This window comes from Procambarus clarkii, chromosome 1 (assembly GCF_040958095.1).
Source record: "Procambarus clarkii isolate CNS0578487 chromosome 1, FALCON_Pclarkii_2.0, whole genome shotgun sequence".
NCBI classification, from domain to species: Eukaryota; Metazoa; Arthropoda; class Malacostraca; order Decapoda; family Cambaridae; genus Procambarus; species Procambarus clarkii.
In genome coordinates, this window is record NC_091150.1 from 53,508,616 (window position 1) to 53,536,503 (window position 27,888).

At 45.0% G+C, this 27,888-nt stretch overlaps 1 protein-coding gene across 1 annotated transcript; it reads left to right on the forward strand.

Moving 5' to 3' along the window:
* The first annotated feature begins 329 nt into the window (after positions 1-329).
* On the forward strand, positions 330-27,888 carry LOC138363441 (polyhomeotic-like protein 3). Its single transcript, XM_069322628.1, has 4 exons — positions 330-437; positions 1,280-1,380; positions 26,326-27,652; positions 27,826-27,888. Exons 1-4 carry the CDS (start codon positions 330-332, stop codon positions 27,886-27,888), a joined length of 1,599 nt encoding a protein of 532 aa, XP_069178729.1.

Below are 27,888 nucleotides of genomic sequence, written 5' to 3' on the forward strand. Positions count from 1 at the left end.
TTCCTGAAACTTCGTCCAAGCTGCTTTGATAAAGTCCCATCCGGGCTCGGGAGCTGGAGGTCTGGGAGGTAGTGCTGTATCAATAACTGTTCTTGTAGCAAAGTGGTCACTAGTCAGTACATGGTCAACTGACCAGTGACACAACTTATAAATACTGGTGGAGACAAACGTGAGGTCCAGCTTCCCCCCACCAGTGTGGGTTGGTTCCGCCGAGTTAAGCAGACTGACTTCAGACACTTCATCCAAAAGGTGTTCAATATGTCTTCCCTTGGCGTCGGTTCATGGTGAATCAAGAAGTAATTCACTATGAGCGTTGAAGTCACCCCGAGATGATAGTAGGTGTAGTGACTGCTAGTTCAAAGATTGCAAAGAGATCCATCTCGTGTTCTCTATGGCTCCTGTACACATTGAAGATGGACAGCATTGAGTTCCTCATAGTGAGATTAACTCTCATAACTTAGACGTCCTCACCACAGTTAGGCAGGTCTGTGATTGCCGTGGCATTGATATGATTTTTTACTTGTATTGAAATGCCTCTGGTGCCACTTTGGCCATTTGACCAGTGGTAACCTTGATACCCTGGGATATTGATTCTTCTTTCAGTCCTGGTGAGTGTTTCTTGAAGTAAAACAATATCAGTGTTGTCCCTGAGAAGCACTGCTCTGAGTGTTTGAGCTTTGTTTTTGAATCCTTGAATTGTATTATCTTGAGATTGTCGTTATTGTCCATTATTCTGTTAAAATTGAATCCAGTCCATAGTGGTTTGTAATGTGCTGATTTCCCCGACGGCTTGTGTCTTCTTGCCTGGAGTGGAGACTGCCGTTGGGTGCTGAAACAACTCAGTTTCGCCACCTACTTAGACTTCGTCGACATTTTCCTGTAGAGCTTGTTGAAGTGTGGAGGAAATAAGTTTAGTACATTGATTTTTTACCTCTGTTAACATTTCCTTACTTGACCGAGGGGCTTACAAGGAGAAATTTATAAATTTATAAGTGAGGAAACACCTCACTCTACGATTCACTTGACCCCCTTAATCGTAGGGAACGACGAAGGCAAGTGTGAGGTAGTTGTTGCCTGACTCCGGCTTCTAGTTGTCCGCCAGGTCTTACATCTTCCCTCTGGATACATCGAATAGTTGTATGCTCGAAGTCGAATTCATCTGGATGTTGATTACTGGTGTCAGCTCCCGAATGACCACAGCCTCAAGCGTACGAAACCTCCTACAATCGTCGGTGCGTGTGATTACTACCGCATCTTTCACTATGTCTTGGTGACTCAGGATGGTGTTGTGGTATTGAGAATGATGTTGCTTAATACCTCCGTCTTGCAGATGAAATGTAAGACGTCTACTCAGTGTATTCGTCGTGTGTCCAATGTAGCGTATGTTTCGGAGTATAGAGACTCCAGAGCTGCATTTGTATAGATGCACTGCATTAGTACACCTTAGTTGTTAGAGGAGGCAGAGATGGCATTCCAACTGGTCGGCCAGCAAAGATAACACAGTTACGGTTATATAGATAGCAAGACTCTCTCTGCTGGACACTAGGCCGAGGCAAGGCTCCTCTTAATGATGCCTTTAAGAGGAGAATGGGAACCTATTATGTTCTTGTTTATACAAATATAATTGTATAACGTTTATACAAATAGGACAAATAGGGAACCTCTGACAAACCGCCGGCTTCCTGTCCTACTAACCCTCAGGGAAACATATAAAATGTTTGTTCATTTAATTAAAATCGGATTATTTCTATCACCTCTCTAAATATATTAGAGCCTTTTTAACTTCAATATCTGTGAGAGTTATGTACTCACCTAGTTATACTCACCTAGTTGTGCTTGCGGGGGTTGAGCTCCTGCTCTTTGGGTCCGCCTCTCAACTGTCAACCAATTAACTGATTTTGTTTTCCACACACACTCGCACACACATTCCCAGGAAGCAGCCTGTAGCAGCTGTCTAACTCCCAGGTATCAATTTACTGCTAGTGAACAGCAGCATCAGGGTGAAATAAACTCTGCCCATTCGTTTGCGCATCCGCCGGGGATCGAACCCGGGCCCTTAGGACTACGATTTCCGAGCGCTGTCCACTCAGCCGTCAGACCCCTATTAATGGGTGTATGGTCGGGGGGGGGGGGGGCGGGGAAACGAGCGGTTGCTACCAACACCACACACATGTAGCCCCCTCCACCTGGGCTACACTCTACCTGCTAGCCTACCAATATCTACCCCTACCTCACTCATCTACCCACCAGAGTCTACATAACTAGTAGTCTACCCTCCACCACCACCAGTCTACCTCTTACTCTACCTCCACCTTGCTCACCCACCAAGGCACTCCATAAACTATATATTAATAAGAACAATATATATAATATTAAGAGAAAGTCAAAATAAACATCGAGGTATCAGCTAAGATCAAGACTCATTCTATTAAGATACAACAAAACTTCAACTTACATCACCAATAAAATGATCACAAAGTGAAGAAACACAAATAAAGAAGACACAAAAATAAAGGAGATAAGGAGGATATAGAGGAGATAAAAAGAACAAAGATAACACAAAATAAAGAAGAATGTCCCCCGTACTCACCGCAGGTAATATCCTCGCCCTTCACTAGAGTCGTGGCTGGTGTTACTGCCTCAGTCAATGTCACTAACGCACCCGGCGTTCGCATAACTATCCGCACCGTTGCGTGCGTTGTTGTGGGGTGTCTTAATGAGCACTCGCGCGTGTGTGCGTGTGTGGGTGGGTACCCACTCCCTGGGGACACTAAGGGTAGGGTGCTGGGGACTCCTGTAATGGTCTCGTGGCACTGGGGTAAGTGGCCACAATCGTCCCCACACCGAGTTTAGGAGCGAGAGAAGGGATCGGTTGATGCGGAGAAGTGGCCCCGGAGCACACCACCTCCAAACCCGATCGATGGATACTGAATGAGACGTGCTGTGGTATGTGTGTGTGGGGCACACACACGCACGCACGCACGCACACACTGCATTAACTGCATCTATCTGGACCTAAAAAAGGCTTTCGACAGAGTTCCACATAAGAGGTTGTTCTGGAAACTGGAAAATATTGGAGGGGTGACAGGTAAGCTTCTAACATGGATGAAAAATTTTCTGCCTAATAGAAAAATGAGGGCAGTGATCAGAGGCAATGTATCGGACTGGAGAAATGTCACAAGTGGAGTACCACAGGGTTCAGTTCTTGCACCAGTGATGTTTATTGTCTACATAAATGATCTACCAGTTTGTATGCAGAATTATATGAACATGCTTGCTGATGATGCTAAGATATTAGGAAGGATAAGAAACTTAGATGATTGTCATGCCCTTCAAGATGACCAGGACAAAATAAGTATATGGAGCACCACTTGGCAAATGGAATTTAATGTTAATAAATGCCATGTTATGGAATGTGGAATAGGATAACATAGACCCCACACAACCTATATATTATGTGAGAAATCTTTAAAGAATTCTGATAAAGAAAGAGATCTAGGGGTGGTTCTAGATAGAAAACTATCACCTGAGGACCACATAAAGAATATTGTGCGAGGAGCCTATGCCACGCTTTCTAACTTCAGAATTGCTTTTAAATACATGGATGGCGATATACTAAAGAAATTGTTCACGACTTTTGTTAGGCCAAAGCTAGAATATGCAGCGGTTGTGTGGTGCCCATATCTTAAGAAGCACATCAACAAACTGGAAAAGGTGCAAAGACACGCTACTAAGTGGCTCCCAGAACTGAAGGGCAAGAGCTACGAGGAGAGGTTAGAGGCATTAAATATGCCAAAACTAGAAGACAGAAGAAAAAGAGGTGATATGATCACTACATACAAAATAGTAACAGGAATTGATAAAATCGATAGGGAAGATTTCCTGAGACCTGGAACTTTAAGAACAAGGGGTCATAGATTTAAACTAGCTAAACACAGATGCCGAAGAAATAAGAAAATTCACTTTCGCAAACAGAGTGGTAGACGGTTGGAACAAGTTATGTGAGAAGGTGGTGGAGGCCAAGACCGTCAGTAGTTTCAAAGTGTTATATGACAAAGAGTGCTGGGAAGACGGGACACCACGAGCGTAGCTCTCATCCTGTAACTACACTTAGGTAATTACACACACACACATGCACACACACACACACACACACACACACACACACACACACACACACACACACACACACACACACACACACACACACACACACACACACACACACACACACACACACGCGAAAAAGCAACCAAAATTACTACATAGCCATATAAGAAGGAAGATGTCGGTAAATGACCAAGTGACAAGACTGAGGAAAACAGAAGGGGCATATACAGAAAGCGACAAGGAAATCTGCGAGGTACTGAATGCAAAATTCCATGGAGTGTTCACAACCGAGCCTGAGCAGCTCCCATTGTTAGAAGAGATTACCCAAGATGAAAGACTATCGGATATAGAGGTGACAGCAGAGGATGTAATGAAACAGTTGACAACACTGGATGCAAATAAAGCTGTTGGACCAGACAAAGTATCACCGTGGAAACTCAAAGAGGCAGCGCAGGCTCTCAGCGTGCCTCTGGCAATGATCTTTAATGAGTCACTTATGTCGGGAGAATTGCCCAGTTGCTGGAAGGAGGCAAATGTCGTACCGATTTTCAAAAAGGGTGATAGGGAGGAGGCACTTAACTACAGACCCGTATCACTGACAAGCATCCCCTGCAAAATACTTGAAAGAATAATTAGGCTAAGACTTGTTGAGCACCTGGAGAGCATTGGGTTTGTAAACAAGCACCAACATGGGTTCTGGACAGGGAAATCATGCCTAACAAACCTTTTAGAATTCTATGATAAAGTAACAAGGATAAGGCAGGACAGAGAAGGCTGAGCAGACTGCATATTTCTTGACTGCCAAAAGGCCTTTGATACGGTACCGCACATGAGACTGCTATACAAACTTGAGAGGCAGGCAGGAGTAAGCGGAAAGGCCCTAGTATGGGTGAAGAACTACCTAACAGGAAGGAGCCAGAGGGTAATGGTAAGGGGCGAAAAGTCGGACTGGCGAACAGTAACAAGTGGAGTACCTCAAGGATCGGTGCTGGGACCAATCCTCTTTCTAATTTACGTAAATGATATGTTTACAGGAGTGGAATCATACATGTCAATGTTTGCAGATGACGCAAAATTAATGAGAAGAGTTGTGACAGACGAGGATTGTAGGATCCTCCAAGAGGACTTAAACAGGCTGCAGAGATGGTCAGGGAAATGGCTACTGGAGTTTAACACCAGTAAATGTAAAGTTATGGAAATGGGATCAGGTGACAGGAGACCAAAGGGACAGTACACAATGAAGGGGAACAGCCTACCTGTAACGATTCGAGAAAGAGACCTGGGAGTGGATGTGACACCTAATCTAACTCCTGAGGCACATATAAATAGGATAACGACAGCAGCGTACTCTACACTGGCGAAAATTAGAACTTCATTCAGAAACCTAAATGAGGAAGCTTTTAGGGCGCTTTACACTGCCTACGTGAGACCCGTCTTAGAGTATGCCGCGCCATCATGGAGCCCCCACCTGAAGAAACACATAAAGAAACTGGAGAAGGTTCAGAGGTTTGCGACGAGGCTTGTCCCAGAGCTACGAGGGATGGGATATGAAGAGCGGCTGAAGGAACTGAACCTTACGACACTAGAGAAAAGAAGGGAGAGAGGAGATATGATAGGGACATATAAAATACTCAGGGGAATTGACAAAGTGGAAATAGATGAAATGTTCACACGTAATAATAACAGAACGAGGGGACATGGGTGGAAACTGGAAACTCAGATGAGTCACAAAGATGTTAGGAAGTTTTCTTTTAGCGTGAGAGTAGTAGAAAAATGGAATGCACTTGGGGAACAGGTTGTGGAAGCAAATACTATTCATACTTTTAAAACTAGGTATGATAGGGAAATGGGACAGGAGTCATTGCTGTAAACAACCGATAGCTAGAAAGGCGGGATCCAAGAGTCAATGCTCGATCCTGCAAGCACATATAGGTGAGTACATATAGGTGAGTACACACACATACACACACAGAGCAAAGTCAAAGGGGTGGAGAAAGCAGAACAGAGAAAGATACCAGAGTGCCAGGAATGAATATGTCAGGATGAGAAGAGAGGCAGAAAGACAATACGAAAATGACATCGCAAAGCAAGGCAAAGACTCAGCCTAAATTGCTACACAGCCACATCAGGAGAAAAACAACAGTAAAGGAACAGGTTATGAAATTAAGGATAGGGGCAGAAGGATTCACTACAAACGACAAAGAAGTGTGTGAGGAACTGTATAAGAAATTCCAGGAGGTCTTCACCTTAGAGCAAGGAGATATTCTAGAGATAAGAGAGGGAATTGTAAACCAGGAACCACTAGAAGGGTTTGAGATTACCAGATTGAGATTAACTTCCTAACCGAGCATATCAAGGGACTTGCAAGAATGAGGAGTAACGACAAACCAGCCAGACTTGGCAATCACTCAGAACGAGTCGTCAAGGACCAAGTACAAAGGTAACACTTTGACATACCCAATAGAAAACGATGAAGAATGAGGGAAATTATTTTTCATAAACATCATAGAAAACAGAACTCAGAGGGGATGGAGTACAGAGGGAACACTCGCGCCGAAATGTTCGGAGGCAGTCGGCATGTTTGTCCTATTCCGAAATGGAGGCTAATAGAAGGTACTAAACACAAGAATATAAAGAAATTGTTGGAACAACGAAAAGCAGAGGGCGGTACCAGAGGGCCTGGCATGAATACCTCAAGCTTCATTAAAGCTACATCAAGAGGAAAGCAACAGTTAAGCAGCAGATGATTAAACGGAGGACTGGGACTAACACATTTACAGATAATGACCAGGACGTATGTAAGCAACTCCACACATTCTAGGTCTTTATAACAGAGCAAAGAGAAGTGTCTGACCTAGCCTAGAAGGTGTAATTCTAACTTGGAATGATAGACATGGACTTTTCCAAAGATGAAGTCAAGAGATATCTGCTGGAACTGATTCCGTCTAAGGCTATGGGATGAGGCAGAAGTTCGCCCTGAACACTAAAAGAGGGAACTAAAGTCTTGTGTTGGCTACTTACTACGTTACATAGCCAGTCACTGGAAACATAAGAACTACCAGAAAGTTGGAAGACAGCCAATAAGGAGCTAATCAGTGGGAAGATTATACATGTCTTGACTGTGAGAAGCCTGCGAGAGAGTTCTTCACTTGAAAATCCAGAACAAGTTGGAGAAAATGGGCAAGTGAAAGAGAAGACGCTTCAATTGTTTAGTATCTTAGTAAAAGTTGGGTCATAAGGGAGAGGGGACACTTTAGAATGGTGAGATTTTTTACCTGAATTTACCTGAAGGCCATCATTTCTCCAGTGGTCAAGTACGCAAAAGTCTGGCATTCTATCCACTACGGAACAAACAACCATTCTACCAACCAGGCAACAATGTGTACTGCTGTTAACAGTACGCAGCTGTCTGGCAGCTGAATCAGTCGAGGTTTATTTTTCAGTATATAGTAGTAGTCATTTGTTTGAACCTTGAGCTCAATGCTCAAGGATCAAACAAATGACTACTATTAATATAATACAAATAATGTTATTAAAAAAAGACAACAGCAAGTTAACAGATTTTTTTGAGAATTTTAAAATCGAGTTTAAATGCAGATTTTAATATGAAAGCCATTGTAGAGTAGGCGATATGCATGTGTTTTTGGTGGCCGGCTTAAAACCTATCAGCATCTGGAGGGTTACTAGGGCCACCAAAACTGCTCATTGACCAACTAGAAAGTATACTTTAGTCACGAACATAATATAAACAAAACTAAACTCACAACGTATGTACACCGAGAAGCTGGGTATACCTCTCGCAGTATATTATTGATGATGTACCTCGTATCAGAGAGGTCTTAAGTGAAGATATATTGATAAAGCATGTTAGAATCTGGATAAGAACAATTAGTTATGTAAATACGATTAAAGTAATAATACTGCATTTTATGTGGCATTGTGCTTATTGCTATAGAGTTTGTGGGGTTCAGTCCCAGAGCCCATTATGTGCCTCTGTAACCCTTTCCACTACCGCCCACAAGATGGGTATGGGGTGCATAATAAATTAACTAAACTAAGCTATAGAGAGGCAATGATATGAATTCAGACAACACTCAACCCCCTTGTTTAAATCCCTCAACATGTTAAACAAACTCCCTCCAAACATTCTCTTGTGCCATTTACAGGTTCAAAACCTTGTTCCTAGACGCAGATCCTGTTCTGAAACTCTTCCTTGACAGATGTAAAAAAACACATAATCACCACACCAGAAATAAATATGTCTTTGATATCCCCTAGTCAAACTAAATCTGTCTAAGTATTCTATGTAAATAAAGGGATCTAGTCTATGGAACTCACTTCCTAACGAATTGAAAAGCTGTCCAACCTTTCCCCTTATTCAAAAGTAACACCAAAAAGTACATAATTTCATCCTCATAGTTTTCTACCTAGTGCTTCATACTCGCACTGTGTCGTGTGTTACCCCAAAATATATGCCTAAGCCATATAACTTCGCTATTATAAGCACAATCACTTTTGACCATTTTACATCATGGTTGTTATGTTGAACACAGATTTTAATACAATGCACCGATAAATACTCCTCAAATTTTACTAAAATGTACCTACAAATTTTCTTCAAATTTTCTTACAATGTACCTTCTAACTTTTTTCCAATTTTGCTACAAATTACCTACTTAAAATTATCTGTTAGATTAAGGACCTGCCCGAAATGCTATGAGTGTACGTGGTTTTACAAGAATGTTAAAACATCAATGCTATGTACTCTTATAAATCCATTGTACCTTCTTGTATATAAATAAATAAATAAATAAATAAATAAATAAATAAATAAATAAATAAATAAATAAATAATGAATACCTACCTAGCGTAAGGACTGTTGTGTTGGAAGGTTGATCAATGCCCACACGGCGCTGCACTATTTGGACATTGCTTAACGTACATTCGAAGAACCCAGTAATAAATGTTAAACTTTATCCAAAGGGTGCAGGGCCCCATTTATCTGAATGTAATATAATTTCCGTTGTCGAGGACAGGACTCCTGTATTTAGGCTTGTGTCGAAGGCTTTGGACGAACTATTGACCTTCCCCAGGATGCAAGCCACAACCGTATCCTAAGTTCCCGGTACCTATTTACTGCTAGGGACCAGAGGTATCACATGATAGGAAACGTGCCCAACCATTTCTGTCCCTCGCAGGGATGGAGCCCGGGATCCTTTACTGTGATTCGAGAAAGTAGACCACTGTACAACAAGATCCATCAAATGTTCAGGTTTCGGATGGATTCATTACTTAGTTCATTTTAAATTACAATAATGAGAAAGTGCTGAGAATTTCTAAGAATTGTGATTATTATTGGCAATGTAAACTGTATTTCAGAGTAATGAAGAAACTAAATTATGGGGAATAAGACAGTTTAGGAGAAAATTCCATTCTCTGTCAAGCGATAAACGCAACAGAAAACGTTCACAATTTACAGAGAAGCTTATGAATATCACACAGAAATCACAATAACCTGATGCATCAAATGAACAAATACACAAGGGCCGTTACAAGGATTCGAACCTACGTCACGGCCCTTGTGGATTTGTTCATTTGATACATCACGCTATTATGATTTCTGTGTGTAATGAAGTAAGGGCGAAGAGGGAGAACGGCCTATTGACAGAGCTCGAATGCATGGGGGGAGTTGTGTAAAACCCTGGGTTTGTACCTCGGAGAGGCTGCAGGATCCAATAAGTTCAGTAGAACTTCGGTTTCAACTCTTTTGACCATGTCGTAGCTCAGTCGATTAAAGCAGCGTCTAGGATGCTCCCGGACGTAGGTTCGAATCCTCGTTACGGCCCTTGTGGATTTGTTCAAGCTTATGAATATTCTCAATATTCTACAGCATATAATTCATTCAGTCATTCATATATATCTAAATACATTGTCTTCCAGTACTGGGAGTTTCGACGTCTCAGGTCCTACACAATGTGTGAGAAACGACGCCTTAGGTAATATAAGAAGAAAATAATTTGTTCCTAAGTAGGAACAAATTACCTGAATTTACCTGAAGGCCATTATCTCTCCAGTGACCAAATACAACCCGTTCTCACACTAGGCTGTTTAAAGCAGCGGCCGTCCTCCCCAGACACATTCATCAATTTTTACATACCGTGTATTAAAAATTGGGTTATTTTCATATATAAATTAATATTCTTTTACAAAAAAATTCTATGTATAGTTAGGCGTAGATTAGGTTAGGTGTTTAGGTTCTGTTGGCGATTATTTGTATTTGAAATACGTGGGTGAAGCATTTACAGCGTTGTGGTTCGAACAAAATTTATCAGTGAAGCACTTGTTCCGGAAGTGCTCGAACGAAATCAGTTGTGAGTCTTTGTAAACTGTCTTTCATTCATAAACAGGGAGTTTGGCCGGTGCATGGAATCACTTTTGGATCTTTGTGATTCCCAAAGGCCCAAAAGTGATTCCATGCACCCGTCAAACCCGCTGTTTATGAATGAAAAACGGTTTACACACGACTCACAACTGTTGACGTTAGAACACTTCAGGAACAAGTGCTTCACTGACGAATATTGTTCGAACCACAACGCTATAAATGCTTCACCCACGTACTAAAAATACAAATAATCGCCAACAGAACCTAAACACTTAACCTAACCTATGCCTATATATGCACAATAAACTATTATATTATAACATTCATATATATTTGAGAAAATTCCCGTTTTGAATGAACAGCATGTAAAAATTTATGAATTTATGAATTCTGTGGGGTCGACCGCTGGATGTAATGGGCTTGAGTGTAGTATAATAGACTTTAGTGATAAAAAAAAATATATACAAAAGTAATTTGTCGGGGTAACCGCTGGCGGAGTGGCGTGGCAACCAGAGGAAGCCTTTGTAACGTATACGATTTTTGTGGGACATTATTCAAGGAGTATTGTATTTTTTATGTGTAATATGCTCTTGGTTACAGCAGTCGGATGTTGGAAATTGAATAATGTGTCTTGATAGCTGAGACGAGATTTATAATTTAACGTACAAATAAGACTTCTATTTATACAGGTTTGGTCAGTTTTGGAGTTTGAAGTGATAAATTCGTATTTTTAATGTTTTCTGTTTCGGACTGTTTTCTAATATGTGTAACACGCTGGTGGCGTCTGGGACCTTCCAAAGATTGGAAGTGCCAGGCACAGTGCCAGGAGAGTCAATTGCTGGACGATCTCAAATGGGGGCAGAGAGATACCCAGTGACGGGTTAATGGTCATCATTAGTCTTATCCCATTTCCCCTGGGTGACTCGAACCATGGACCAACGCGTGTGAGGCCGAAGCTCTAGCGACCGAGCTATTGAGTAGTCTTAATAAGGAAAGTTTTTTGTTAGTGTTTTTGTATTTCGGGTGTTGACGGTGTTGTAATATTGCGAACTCTCACATTGAAAGACTTCATGGACACCTGTCTCTTCTGGAATTGGCGGGTATGTATAATGTATAAGTAGCATAATACGTGTATAATGCTACTATGTATCAACCAGAGCATGTCTTTTATTGTAGCTATTGAATATTTATTGTCAGTAAGTCAATAAATGCCAGCATTATTTATTTAGTGTTGGCCTTTATTGACTTAGCGATCATTCATCGCCATAAGGATCGCTATATGTAACCATTATCGCTAGATATAGCGGTCCATGATCGCTATATATCTAGGAACTCGTCACTACATGTCTGAGTTGATTTTGCTGACATTGGTGTAATGAACACATCTACCAGGGTCTTGATGAGGGTTCGAACTTATGCGCAGAGTGTACCCCAGACGCGCCCTAGTCAACTGTACCACGACATGGTCCAAAGAATTGCAGCCTGGAGTGCTGCTGCCCTCACGAGGACCCCGAGGCTTCCACTGAAGCCCATGCACTCCGGCTCTGTCACCCAAATAGTTCTACCTCTGATGCCCCTACTTCAATACACACAACAGTCACAATAACGTGATATTGTGATTTCTGTGTATCGAGTTACGGGAAGAGAAAGCTTTGAATGTGCCTGTGGGGCCTTGAGCTAAAGTAGGCAGCTGGCAGCACATACGACGGCCAGCAGGCATATGCCAGCAGTAGGCCTCGGACTGTAGGCCGGGTAAGTGGACGGGACGAGGGAGACGGGCAATCCGTTCTAGTCAGTGACACAGGACGAGGAGATGCTCAAACTTCAGGGCCCCAAACCCTTGATTCAGCATGGAGGAAGAGGTCGAGGGAAGAAGGCATATATAGTCCCCCAGTGCAGAGTGAAGGCCACGATTTTGGATCAGATCGAGACGTGCCAAGACAGACAGACAGCCACTGAGCCACATACCTCACTCGCATAATTAATCTTGGTGCCCCCGCCCCCATCCCTGATGCCACACTGTAAACCCGCTTCATGATGTTGATGCGATGAAAGCAGGAGTCCCAAAAGTAAACCACATGGTGTCTCCACATCAGATGAGGACCATCGAGTACCACATGCAGCTGCCTGTGGACCTCTAGTGACCGGGAGACAACGACCCCTGCTGCCTGTGGACCTATAGTGACCGGGAGACAACGACTCCTGCTGCCTGTGGACCTCTAGTGACCGGGAGACAACGACCTCAGCTGCCTGTGGACCTCTAGTGACCGGGAGACAACGACCTCAGCTGCCTGTGGACCACAGTGACCGGGAGACCACTGCTGCTCACCGCTTGTTGGGTCTGTAAGCAACACTTCGGGAAGCACATGACACAACACTTCTCCAGGTTGAAAGAGAGACCCTTCCCCATAACACATGAGAAGACAGTCATTGCCTCCTGCAGAGAACCCTGTGCCTCCTGAAGAGTGGCTCAAGGGTTATGTCATCGACAAACACTAGCACCAGAGCGCCACGGAAGACCAGGGGATCAGAAAGTAGAATGGAGAAAAGTAGGAGGCTCAGGATTGCACCCTGTGGCACTCCACATGTGATCTGGTGGAAGGTGGAGACTTCAACACCTGTCATCATCTGAGACGAGCAGCCCATCAGATAGCTCTGGAACCACCCCATCCTCCCAATAGACAGTTCGTTATAAAACTAAATAGACATTGAACAGTAATGAACTGCGTCGTTGGTATATTAATTCACTAGTTACCGCCCTTACATTTCCAACCCAAATAATCTCCCAAAACGCTGCATTCGTTTTCCATAATGTACCGTATGCTGTTTTCTTCTTTTAAAGTTTGTTTACAATCAGTCAGGTCAGTTTTTATTGTTTGAAAATATATTCTGCACACGTTAGTTTGTTGCCAGTGTGAACACCGAGGAACTTCCCGTCTACTGTATACAAGATACTTCTTCCCATCTTATCACTCGGCTTCCACAGTGGAAGAAACACCTAATTATAATTTACTCAATATTAACTCGTTAAACACAAGTATGTTTGTAATGAACCATTTCCATCAGTTAATGTTATCACTCGTTCACGCGGTCACGGAGTTGTCACGGTGGAGCGTCAATGTTGGGAGTTGTGTCACGGTGGAACATCAATGTTGGGAGTTGTGTCACGGTGGAGCATCAATGTTGGGAGTTGTGTCACGGTGGAGCATCAATGTTGGGAGTTGTGTCACGGTGGAGCGTCAATGTTGGGAGTTGTGTCACGGTGGAACATCAATGTTGGGAGTTGTGTCACGGTGGAGCATCAATGTTGGGAGTTGTGTCACGGTGGAGCGTCAATGTTGGGAGTTGTGTCACGGTGGAACATCAATGTTGGGAGTTGTGTCACGGTGGAGCATCAATGTTGGGAGTTGTGTCACGGTGGAGCATCAATGTTGGGAGTTGTGTCACGGTGGAGCGTCAATGTTGGGAGTTGTGTCACGGTGGAACATCAATGTTGGGAGTTGTGTCACGGTGGAGCATCAATGTTGGGAGTTGTGTCACGGTGGAGCGTCAATGTTGGGAGTTGTGTCACGGTGGAACATCAATGTTGGGAGTTGTGTCACGGTGGAGCATCAATGTTGGGAGTTGTGTCACGGTGGAGCATCAATGTTGGGAGTTGTGTCACGGTGGAGTGTCAATGTTGGGAGTTGTGTCACGGTGGAGCATCAATGTTGACGGTGAGGCAAGAAGGCTTGAGTAGTGTGCCTTAATTGACACACTCATCACTCCTCCAATATTCGGGAGTGTCTGAAGTAGTTACACAGCTCAAAGTATCTCATACCATTTGTTCTGAAATCATTTATGACCGAGCAATCATAGATATAGTTGTGGAGGCGGTCGCCTAGGGGTTAATAGCGGCCGACCGCAAGTGAGATGATAATGATATGATATCAAGAGCTCACCTTGAGCTGTAGTCTTCTGTGAGTGTAGCTTAAGCGATGCTAGGCTTCTCTGGGGAGGTAGAATGGAAGAGAGGCGAGGACCCAAGTATTCAGCCTAAAGATGAGTATCCTAAATACTAGTGGGTGAAGTATTAAGTTCGTTCTGTGTCAGGTGCGGTTGTCTTCTGTCTTCTGCCCCTCCCCAGGCATGCACGTGGGAGGTGCGCGGGGAAGCTGCGCACGGCCACCCTCCACCAATCAGGTTACAGTTCATTTTATTTATTTATTTATTTATATACAAGAAGTTACATTTGGTTTGAGAGAACACATAGCATAGTATTTACAATCTTGTAAAGCCACTAGTTCGCGCAGCGTTTCGGGCAGGCAGCAGTTCTGCTTAAGATATGAAATGCTTCCCCTGGCAGGCTCTCTGTGGTTCCCTACACATGGTGTTGGAGAATGTGTTTTAATTTGTTTTTTATCATAAATCGTTATCGCGTGTTTTCTTTCCTTCGACTGTCAGTGGCTGCTCTTCTGTCTAGCCTAATTTCCTGAAAAGTGTGAGCTTTACAAGAAAGATTGGATTTATCTAGGGCAATATTGTGCAGAACATATATATTGAAATGATAAATATTGGTCTGACTTGAGTGTATGCAAAACTTAATTAAGAAAACGGCATACTAGTTACACTACATAAAACAATTTCGTCGTTTCGGGAGATTACTTGGGAAGGGAAATGTAAGGACGGTAACTAGTGTATTAATATACTCACGGTGCAGTTCATTAATGTATTATGTCTATTTAGTATTATAACGCACTGTCAGTATGGAGAACGGGTTGCTGGAACTGCCCAGTGTCGATCCCGAGAGGCCAAGGAGGGTTAGGCCTTGGACGACTATATTGGATGGTGAGTCAAATGCTCTCCTGGAAGTCGAAGAATGATGCAAGGAGAAACTGCCTCTGTAGGTACGTGTCCACTGTATGGTATTCTAAGGAGAGGAGTCAGTCTGTCGTGTTCCTCCCTGGCCGAAACCAACTGAAGCCTTCAGGCTGAAGGTTTCCACCACACACTGCAGACGTTGGAAAACCAGGCGTTTCGTCAATTTCCCAAGACATGAAAGCAGACTGGTGGGCTGGTAGGAAATTGGGACAGATGCATCCGGCCCATGCTTGGGAAGTGGTAGGAGAATGGTGCACTTACATGGGTTAGGGAAGATACAAGAGGACAAGTCTGCATTAAAGAAGATAAGGAGGTGGGACTGGAAGACCCTATAGGTGCCCTCCGAAGGCCGAATATGGACGTAATTTGAATATGAAAAAAAGTTAAATTAAATTTGGGATTTTTTTTTTCAACAGCAGTAAGTTAAGGGTCCTCTGATAGGTTAGGTGGGCAGGAAAGTCTCATAAAGTTTTAAAACGTTATGAAAAACGTTAATGGAAAGTTGCCTCTTTTAACCTTGCAGAGTAAGCCGGACGACTCAAACAGAAAACGGAACAGTACGTCACTTTTGTGAGTCGATTTCATTTCAAATTACGTCCAAATTTGGCCATAGCGCGCATACGAGCCAAAAGTGACGTTATTTTTAAGACGACGGGTTGCTCTAGCACCTTCTAAATGTTGCCCTTATTATCTCCGTTATTTAGTGCGCAGGTTGACGTTATCAACTCTTCAGCAGAGCCCTCACAGGGAACAAGATGAAACAACGTTTTCTAACAAACATAAATTACACAAGTCAATAAATATTAAATGGTGCCTCGGACGGGGTTCCCTACTCGCAACACCCTACCAGGTAGTGAGGTAGTGCTGCCAGTTTGGTAGTTGTGACGTGGAATGTTGAGCCCCACATGCAAGCTCTTACATTTATCGACATTAAAAAGCATTTGATAGTCATCTGACCATTTGTCGAGTTATATGATAAAGAGTACTGGGAAGACGGGACACCACGTGCGTAGCTCTCATCCTGTAACTACACTTAAGTAATTACATCCCCAGGAAGCATCCCGTAGCAGCTGTCAAACTCCCAAATACTCATTTACTACTTGGTGAACAGAGGCATAAGGGTGAAAGAAACTCTGCCCATTTGTTTCTGCCTCGGCCGGGAATCGAACCTGGGTCATTAGGACTACGACTCTCGAGCGCTGCTCACTCAGCCGTGAGGGTGTATACGAGAGAGCGAGCGAGCGAGGTGTGTGTGTTCCCAATTACACCAAAGCCCCAAGATTCGTAACTGTGATAAACTGCACACAGACACAACCTCTCCCGGACCCAGTTCCTCCTAACGGACACAACCACCCGCCGTTACTTAAGACAAATACACCGCTAAGAGCTATCGGAACTCGGCCTTCCGCGCATCTTGGATTATAACACCCTCTTCCCGCCCGTCTATGAAGACGTATGCAACATGGAAATGATATTGAGTTGCATCACTCATACAAGCCTCGAGCCAGAGTTAGACAGCCCCTTGTATAATTTACCCACTATGACGATTCTGGTATAATTGGACATTGGTATAATTGCTTCTAGGACGGCGGGTGAGTTGATCCACACCCCCACTCTGCCTGCGTCCTGTGATATAGCTGAAGGATTGTGTGGTTCTCAGGTGTTGGGCGGAGGCGTGGACCAGGTTCACACACACAGCACACGGTAAGGACCCGGTTAACATAGTAGGACACAGATACTCACGCCTTGAGGCGTGTCTCCAGAGGTCCAGCCAATAAGGGCACTGATACAGAGGTGTGTGAAGGTCCTTATATATATATATATATATATGTGTGTGTGTGTGTGTGTGTGTGTGTGTGTGTGTGTGTGTGTGTGTGTGTGTGTGTGTGTGTGTGTGTGTGTGTGTGTGTGTGTGTGTGTGTTTATAAATCATGAAGAAATTAACACGTGCTGAACAATGTGACAATGTCAGACCACGGAGGAAGAATTAGGACAGGAAATTTCCTTAAGTAAACAAATCCACAAGGGCCGTGATGAGGGTTCGAACTGACGTTGGGGATGATCCCAGACGCTGTCTTAATCAACTAGGCCACGACATGGTCACGGACATGGTCATGGTCGACATGGTTCGAACCCTCATCACGGCCCTTGTGGACTTGTTCATATGATGCATCACGCTGTTATGATTACTGAATGTATTGAAGTGAGGGCGAAACCGGCTGTTTACCTGATTTCTAACTTTTGTTTAATGAACGCATAATTATACACACATCACACCTTATTTTGCAATGAACTATAAATTTTCCATATTTCTGTTTCCAGTTTCATATGTACTATATTATATCATTCTGATTGTGTGTGTTACAATGATGCCATTGTAAGTCCCTGTTGTATTGTGTGAGTTGAACAGTGGTGGGACGTGTACTAGACGGGGGCGGGACGTGAACAGTGGTGGGGACGTGTACTAGACGGGGGCGGGACGTGAACAGTGGTGGGGACGTGTACTAGACGGGGGCGGGACGTGAACAGTGGTGGGGACGTGTACTAGACGGGGGCGGGACGTGAACAGTGGTGGGACGTGTACTAGACGGGGGCGGGACGTGAACAGTGGTGCGGGCGTGTACTAGACGGGGGCGGGACGTGAACAGTGGTGGGGACGTCTACTAGACGGGGGCGGGACGTGAACAGTGGTGCGGGCGTGTACTAGACGGGGGCGGGACGTGAACAGTGGTGGGGACGTCTACTAGACGGGGGCGGGACGTGAACAGTGGTGGGGACGTCTACTAGACGGGGGCGGGACGTGAACAGTGGTGGGGACGTCTACTAGACGGGGGCGGGACGTGAACAGTGGTGGGGACGTCTACTAGACGGGGGCGGGACGTGAACAATGGTGCGGGCGTGTACTAGACGGGGGCGGGACGTGAACAGTGGTGGGGACGTCTACTAGACGGGGGCGGGACGTGAACAGTGGTGCGGGCGTGTACTAGACGGGGGCGGGACGTGAACAATGGTGCGGGCGTGTACTAGACGGGGGCGGGACGTGAACAGTGGTGGGGACGTCTACTAGACGGGGGCGGGACGTGAACAGTGGTGGGGACGTCACTGTTCCCAGTTGTACGTTGTCAATCATTAACTATAATTTTCCTTATGAGAAGAATAATTATTTGAGATGTTTCAGTGTGTCTAAGCTGTTAAATATTCCAGCATGGGAGTGTACTCACCTAATTGTGCTTACGGGGGTTGAGCTTTGGCTCTTTGGTCCCGCCTCTCAACCGTCAATCAACTGGTGTACAGGTTCCTGAGCCTACTGGGCTCTATCATATCTACATTTGAAACTGTGTATGGAGTCAGCCTCCACCACATTACTGCCTAATGTATTCCATTTATTAACTACTCTGACACTGAAAAAATTCTTTCTAACGTCTCTGTGGCTCTTCTGGGTACTAAGTTTCCACCTGTGTCCCCTTGTTCGTGTCCCACCCGTGCTGAAGAGTTTGTCTTTGTCCACCCTGTCAATTCCCCTGAGAATTTTGTAGGTGGTTATCATGTCTCCCCTTACTCTTCTGTTTTCCAGGGATGTGAGGTTCAGCTCCTTTAGCCTTTCCTCGTAGCTCATTCCTCTCAGTTCCGGGACGAGCCTGGTGGCCGTTAAGGGCTGCAAACCCTACCACTGTACAACCCTGAATTGTAAGTTACACACCCTAGGATCCTACTGAACCCGCAGGAAGCCTGGAGGCCTCTACTGAAGCCAGTCTGCAGGCTTCTTGTCGATTCACTCGAAGCCCAGGCGGTATAACATTAAGCAGATCAGGGTGGTACAGTGGTAGAGTTGGCGGCTGGGAGCGCCCCCAGAGCTCCCGCTGACCTTCTCGTTGATATATATCTTGAGATGATTTCGGGTCTTTTTAGTGTCCCCGCGGCCCAGTCCTAGACCAGGGGCCAGATTCACGAAAGAACTTACGCAAACACTTACGAACGTGTACATCTTTCCTCAATCTTTGACGGCTTTGGTTACATTTATTAAACAGTTTACAAGCATGAAAACTTCCCATTCAACTGTTGTTATTGTTCTAAATAGCCTCCTGGTGCTTCGGAGCTCATTAACTGTTTAATAATTGTAAACAAAGCCGCCAAAGATTGAGAAAAGATGTACAGGTTCGTAGGTGTTTGCGTAAGTGCTTTCTTGAATCTGGCCCCAGGCCTCCACCCCCAGGAAGCAGCCCGTGACAGCTGACTGACACCCAGGTACCTATTTTACTGCTAGGTAACAGGGGCATAGGGTGAAAGAAACTCTGCCCATTGTTTCTCGCCGGCGCCCGGGATCGAACCCGGGACCACAGGATCACAGTCCAGCGTGCTATCCGCTCGGCCGACCGGCTCCCCAGGTTATCAGGTTAGTGGAATTTCTCTGACTATTAACGCTAATAATACACACCTGGCAACAACAATACCGTGTCATTTTACAACATTCATTTCCACATGATAATTTTCATGGTGTCGTTTAGAAAGGCTGCATCTTCACCATGGTTTACTACGAAAATAAAAATAACTGCTTTCGTCTATGGCTCTGCTATTCAAATACAATTGTTTGTTTTTTCATTATATGAGGTGGCTCCATTTGTCAAACATTTATAGTTAATTATAATAAACAAATATTTAAATTAGGCAGAATTGGCAATCATGTCAAATTAAGTCGCCGAGTTTTACGTCAAATAAATATATATGTAACATTAATATGATTTGTTAATTACGAAAATACATTGATATGTGAACGGAATTTTGTGGGGGAGAGAGATTTGTAAACAAGAATTTCCCGGCAGGATAAACTATCCTAAATACTCTATATCTCCCGTTGGTAATTGTGAGCTCCTTGTCTCTACTTGCTGAGCATCTACCTTGATGATTTGACCATTAGTTAAACTTGATTAAAACTGTGTTTGTAGCTCATTAAACCTTTACTCAACGCCTTGTGTTGCTCAGGAACCCTTTACGCAACGCCTTGTGTTGCTCAGGAACCCTTTACGCAACGCCTTGTGTTGCTCAGGAACCCTTTACGCAACGCCTTGTGTGGCTCAGGAACCCTTTACTCAACGCCTTGTGGTGCTCAGGAACCCTTTACTCAACGCCTTGTGTGGCTCAGGAACCCTTTACTCAACGCCTTGTGTGGCTCAGGAACCCTTTACTCAACGCCTTGTGTGGCTCAGGAACCCTTTACTCAACGCCTTGTGTGGCTCAGGAACCCTTTACTCAACGCCTTGTGTTGCTCAGGAATCCTTTAGTCAACGCCTTGTGTGGCTCAGGAATCCTTTAGTCAACGCCTTGTGTGGCTCAGGAACCTTTTACTCAACGCCTTGTGTAGCTCAGGAACCCTTTACTCATCGCCTTGTGTGGCCCAGGAACCCTTTACTCAACCCATTGTGGTGCTCAGGAACCCTTTACTCAACGCCTTGTGTAGCTCAGGAACCCTTTACTTAACGCCTTGTGTAGCTCAGGAACCCTTTCCTCAACGCCTTGTGTAGCTCAGGAACCCTTTCCTCAACGCCTTGTGTAGCTCGGGAACCCTTTCCTCAACGCCTTGTGTAGCTCGGGAACCCTTTCCTCAACGCCTTGTGTAGCTCGGGAACCCTATACTCAACGCCTTGTGTTGCTCAGGAACCCTTTACTCAAAGCCTTGTATGGCTCAGGAACCCTTTACTGAACGCCTTGTGTGGCTTGCACAATGTGTTGTGAAGCTTTGCATCCATTGACTCAAATAATTTCACTCGCCTATATATCTGCGTCATATTAACGCGAAGTGGCTGAAATACCTCATCTTGAGATGATTTCGGGGCTTTTTTTTTAGTGTCCCTGCGGCCCGGTCCTCGACCAGGCCTCCACCCCCAGGAAGCTGCCCGTGACAGCTGACTAACTCCCTTTACCTATTTACTGCTAGGTAACAGGGGCATTCAGGGTGAAAGAAACTTTGCCCATTTGTTTCTGCCTCGTGCGGGAATCGAACCCGCGCCACAGAATTACGAGTCCTGCGCGCTATCCACCAGGCTACGAGGCCCCCTGAGTTGCCGGAGCTCACAAGACCACCACTGCTCTGCCCCTTGAGCTGAGTGCAACATGAAAGCAGTCCCTGGTGTTGTGTTCACTCGAGGGACGAGTCACGCTATCCGGTAAACTTTCCCTCTGTAAGAAAATGAAAAATAATTGGATTTGTGAATGTTTTGTTCATCCTTGAGTACCATTTGTTATTAGTTAAATAGCAATGGGAAGTACATGTTTGTACCAGCTCAATGAAATAAATAAAATGATGGAATTATATGAAAATCAGTAGGAGCCATAAGGAGGATTCGAACCTCTGCGCTGAGTGCTCCCAGGAGCGCTGTAGCCCACTATACCACATAATGGTCAAAAGCATTGTAACCCTTATTCAACTGAATCCTCTAGGGTTCATGAGGCTTCCATTGAAGCCTGATCAGGATTTCAAAGAGTGCCCCCCCCCATGCACTCCAGCTTGTAGTCTAGGAATTCTACCTCCTTCGCTTCTCTTCAGATACCAAAAGAAATCCCATTAACGTGATGTATCAATGAAAAATTCAATAGAAAATCCTCAGAAACACTGGAGGATTCATTTGAATCCCAGGTGCAATGCGTTTGACCATGTCGTAGAGTAGTAGTCTAGAATTTGCCAGGGAGTACCCAGTGCGTGGGTTCGAATCCTCCTCATGGCTCCTAGAGTATTCTTTAAGTAATACAATTATAATTTGAGATTATCTATATATAAGAATGTATGTCTGTCCATGGTTGGAGGCCAGATGTTTGCAGCTAACCTCACTTGATTTCTAACGGTAATTGTTGTTGGGTGTGCATTAATGAAACGATTGCCACTTGACATGGTGCAAAAGGGACTCCCATGACGAATCTTGCAATGTTATTTTAACTCTGAATTTCATTATTATAATTATTTTTATCTTACTCTGTTGTAAAGCATTTCTCATTGATGTCTGCAAATTTGTAAACAAAAAAAATCTACCTATCCACTGTAGAAAATACTCTTTTTTGTTTTTACATTACCAATGTACCAATGGGGATATTGACATATTACCAACTGTTTCATTAAACTGGCTTATCGCCATTGTTACATTAACAGTTGTCAGAGAAAAAGCTAAGAATATTTTCTATAATGGTAGCAATACAAATAAATGGAATACAGAGATTGTAAAGCTTACATACCATTCTTATATGCCTTATATTAAGCTTACATACCATTCTTATATACCTTATATTAAGCTTATATTAAGGAGTGGGGGGGTTTACTGTTGGCAATGGTAACGTTGACAATGACAGATTCTGTAGAGACAGTAAACGACAATAAATATTTTAGTAAAGTAAATCTAATTAACTCTAAAAATATTCTTAAGGAAGCAAAACTAATCTAATAATCACATAAGCTCAGACCTTATGATGTCCTCAGTAGGGATAATGATTCGGTGGAAATCCTGCCGAATCGGGATTTCGTCCCTGATTCCCGAATCAGGAATCAAGTCCCTGGTGTCCCCAGGAACCCCTGGCGAGTCCCTAGGGAGCATAATTACAATTACATCTAATAATGCTCGCCAAGTGAGGCGCTACGACAGATTTATATACGCAAACTCCAAGAAAATTGTTCAGAACAATGTATACAACACCTTGAGAGAGGAAGGAGGTTACATTCGAAAATTTTTTAAGTACAATTAAACACACATTGGTCTTTCCTTTCAAGAGTAGTAGTTGTAAATCGAAAATGTTGTTAGTGACTGCAAAACTGTATCACTTAATCACCATAATATGTACTCTCACTTCCCAGTGTGTGTGTGTTTATATATATATATATATATATATATATATATATATATATACATATATATATATATATATATATATATATATATATATATATGTATATATATATATATATATATATATATATATATATATATATATATATATATATATATATATATATATATATATATATATATATATATATACATAAATTAATAAATGTAACATTGACTGCAACCATTTGTTGAAAACATCTATTAGTAATGTAATCCCCAAAATCAAAACAATATTAAAAGAAACAAGAACACCAAGAAACCTTCCCACAAATCAAATCTTTATCATAAACATTGAGGCGAGCACTGAGGCCGGAGCCCAAGCGTCATGTATATACCATCAAGGGTAGCCTAGGAGCCAGCCCCCAGCCAGCCCAACACATGGTGGCAGCAGTGGGAAGGGCCATCAGCGTGAGATATACTGAGTCAGGAACGAATGCCGCCGTCACTATACAGGATGTATAGGGCTCCTGAGTATATATGTGTGTGTACGGGCGGGAGGCTCCATCATCTAGGGTAAAGAGAGCGGGAAACTCACAATCGTATGTTGGCAACCCACATGTGGGGCTGCATCCAAATGTCGCCTGGGAGGAAGGTCTAACCCGAGGTTCTGGGATAGATGCCAAATGTGATCAGGGAGGGTAAGCCGTGGATTTGGAGGTAGGTAGAGGGAAGGGGAAGGTGTAAGCGTGGGAGTTACATATTCAGTTTCAGATGATGCAAGAGGCAGAAATAATGAGCGTGGTTTCCCGATTTTACTTATGGGAGAATATGGAAGCAAGGAGGGGCGGGACCTGGCAGTGGGAGGGGCGGGACCTGGCAGTGGGTGGGGCGGGACCTGGCAGTGGGTGGGGCGGGACCTGGCAGTGGGAGGGGCGGGACCTGGCAGTGGGAGGGGCGGGACCTGGCAGTGGGTGGGGCGGGACCTGGCAGTGGGAGGGGCGGGACCTGGCAGTGGGTGGGGCGGGACCTGGCAGTGGGAGGGGCGGGACCTGGCAGTGGGAGGGGCGGGACCTGGCAGTGGGTGGGGCGGGACCTGGCAGTGGGTGGGGCGGGACCTGGCAGTGGGAGGGGCGGGACTTGGGAGTGGGAGGGGCAGGACCTAGCAGTGGGAGGGGCAGGACCTGGCAGTGGGAGGGGCGGGACCTGGGAGTGTAAGGGGCGGAACCTGGCAGTGGGAGGGGCGGGACCTGGCAGTGGGAGGAGCGGGACCTGAGAGTGGGAGGGGCGTTGACAGAGAAGTCTGGTTAATTCCAGTTGCTGTAATAGAGGAGTATGGAAGGGGAGGGGGCGGGCAGGGGAAGGGTAGCAGTTAACATTATGTTGGTCTCAGGATGCCGCAGGGAAATGGTAGGACTAACGTTTGAAGTTCTCGCCAGGGACTTAATAATGGCTGTCTTCACTGGGTGTATATTAGCGTGTCCACCTGTATATATCTTCACGGTGACTGTCACAAAGTCCAGTAGGCTGCTGGACCAACTTCCAGATAAATAATATCACAAACTGGTAAACTAGTGTGTCTAAGTTACTGAACACTTCATGAGATAAGTGTATCCTTCTTGCTCATAGCTGTACACATTAATACACATATCTATGTTGTAGCTAATACTCCAAGTTGCCTAATAAGTCGAATTTTCCTGAAATATTATATTTTTTTACATTTTTTATGGAATGATTAAGCTTTCGATTCCATTATATAAGAGTTGAACTGTTCTTTAATTTATTTAAAACATAAAAAATAGATCAAATCTAACCTAACTGAACCGAATCAAATCTAACTTGGCGTAACTTAGTAATTCACATTCTTAATATAATTGTATTATTTTGAATAATCAAATTGATTTTTTTGAGAATACCGAAAGTCACTCTGCCTGTTTGGCAAATTGAGCCTTGCTTACTAGGCCAAGTAGTGCAGTTCTGGCCATTAGGTATGACATATATTAGAGGTGAATGTCTGTCTATCCAAGGCTCCAGGCCAGATGCTTGGGGCTAGCCTATCTTGAGGTTATCTTGAGATGATTTCGGGGCTTTAGTGTCCCCGCGGCCCGGTCCTCGACCAGGCCTCCACCCCCAGGAAGCAGCCCGTGACAGCTGACTAACACCCAGGTACCTATTTTACTGCTAGGTAACAGGGGCATAGGGTGAAAGAAACTCTGCCCATTGTTTCTCGCCGGTGCCCGGGATCGACCCCAGGACCACAGGATCACAAGTCCAGCGTGCTGTCCGCTCGGCTCCCTTAAAGGGAACTTTAATGGTGATTTGTGATTATATGGAGATTAGCATGTGTGGGACCGACCCAGACCTCCCCCCCCCCCTGCTCCTCTTTGAGAAGGATCGGCTCCTATTCCCAATCCCACGATTCTTATGAAGTTTAAAATGTCAAAGTTGAAAAAATAACATTATGATTTGTGTATTTTCCGGGATTGTATGTTCTGAGTGTGAAGGGAGGACGGAGAGGGAAGAAAGGGGAGTGGGAAGGAGGGGATGTGGGAGGAGGGGAAGAAAGGGGAGAGAAGGGGAGGAGGATGGGTGGGGGAGAGGGTTTGAGGGAGCAAGAGGGGGGAGGGAGCTAGGAGAGAAGGGGAAAGAGTAGCCGGCTATCATCTCTTCTATGGTACCATCAGTACCTTCAACAGTCTGGGACCACACTGAGAGTACATTTGTGTGCAGAGCCTGAACGGTCCCCAACCAATGGTCAAGGCATTGATGTAATAACTGCGCTCAAAATGCACCACGAGTGTTGCCGGGAATTGGAAGTGTATGGATCTCAAGACCATGCAATACTTACGGGTGATTGCTAGTACTCACATAGTTGTACTCACCTAGCTCTGCTTTAGGGGTTTCAGTACTCGACAGCCACTGGGAAGACCCGAGTCGCCTAGGTTCGAGTCCTTGAAGGGTTATAGAGTCTATAGTGGTCATAGAGTCTGTATATACTACCCTGCGATCTGTTAATAATACTGTTATGTTTAGAGGGAGCGTTGAAGATTATATATAAACATAGTTACTATCATGACCTCAGTCTCGCCTTGTCATTAAAAGAATTACAAGATAAACGCAGCATATATATATGCAAATAACCTCAATAATTCAGTGTTATGTGGCAGCCTTAAGGAAACACGCGGACCTCAAGTATACACAGCAGGAGCTCTCCTACAGCAGCAGGAGCTCTCCTACAGCAGCAGGAGCTCTCCTACAGCAGTACGAGCTCTCCTACAGCAGCAGGAGCTCTCCTACAGCAGCAGGAGCTCTCCTGCAGCAGTACGAGCTCTCCTACAGCAGCAGGAGCTCTCCTACAGCAGCAGGAGCTCTCCTACAGCAGCAGGAGCTCTCCTACAGCAGCAGGAGCTCTCCTACAGCAGCAGGAGCTCTCCTACAGCAGTACGAGCTCTCCTACAGCAGCAGGAGCTCTCCTACAGCAGCAGGAGCTCTCCTGCAGCAGTACGAGCTCTCCTACAGCAGCAGGAGCTCTCCTACAGCAGCAGGAGCTCTCCTACAGCAGCAGGAGCTCTCCTACAGCAGCAGGAGCTCTCCTACAGCAGTACGAGCTCTCCTACAGCAGTAGGAGCTCTCCTACAGCAGCAGGAGCTCTCCTGCAGCAGCAGGAGCTCTCCTACAGCAGTACGAGCTCTCCTACAGCAGCAGGAGCTCTCCTACAGCAGCAGGAGCTCTCCTACAGCAGTACGAGCTCTCCTACAGCAGCAGGAGCTCTCCTACAGCAGCAGGAGCTCTCCTACAGCAGTACGAGCTCTCCTACAGCAGCAGGAGCTCTCCTACAGCAGCAGGAGCTCTCCTGCAGCAGTACGAGCTCTCCTACAGCAGCAGGAGCTCTCCTACAGCAGCAGGAGCTCTCCTACAGCAGTACGAGCTCTCCTACAGCAGCAGGAGCTCTCCTACCGCAGCAGGAGCTCTCCCACAGCAGCAGGAGCTCTCCTACAGCAGCAGGAGCTCTCCTACAGCAGTACGAGCTCTCCTACAGCAGTACGAGCTCTCCTACAGCAGTACGAGCTCTCCTACAGCAGTAGGAGCTCTCCTACAGCAGCAGGAGCTCTCCTGCAGCAGCAGGAGCTCTCCTACAGCAGCAGGAGCTCTCCTACAGCAGTACGAGCTCTCCTACAGCAGCAGGAGCTCTCCTACAGCAGCAGGAGCTCTCCTACAGCAGTACGAGCTCTCCTACAGCAGTACGAGCTCTCCTACAGCAGTAGGAGCTCTCCTACAGCAGCAGGAGCTCTCCTACAGCAGCAGGAGCTCTCCTACAGCAGCAGGAGCTCTCCTACAGCAGCAGGAGCTCTCCTACAGCAGCAGGAGCTCTCCTACAGCAGCAGGAGCTCTCCTACAGCAGCAGGAGCTCTCCTACAGCAGCAGGAGCTCTCCTACAGGAGGAAGAGCGTTTCAAAACATCTTCTCTTGATCTCAACACTTGCATTTGTGGGCGTACTTGAGGCCGCACTATACATCACGGCTCTTGTGATTAATAACCTCTTTTGCAGGGGCGGGGGGGGGGGGGGGGAGAGTTACGAGATTTTCGGTTATTTTTTGTTGACTTATCTTGTGATTTGTCGTAAATTTTAACGTGGAATTTTAATGTTGTTGTGATGGATTAACAGAGAGATGGAAGCGTTCTTGTGATGGAAGAACTTGTACGACAAGTTCACCGCGCCGGTGTGTGA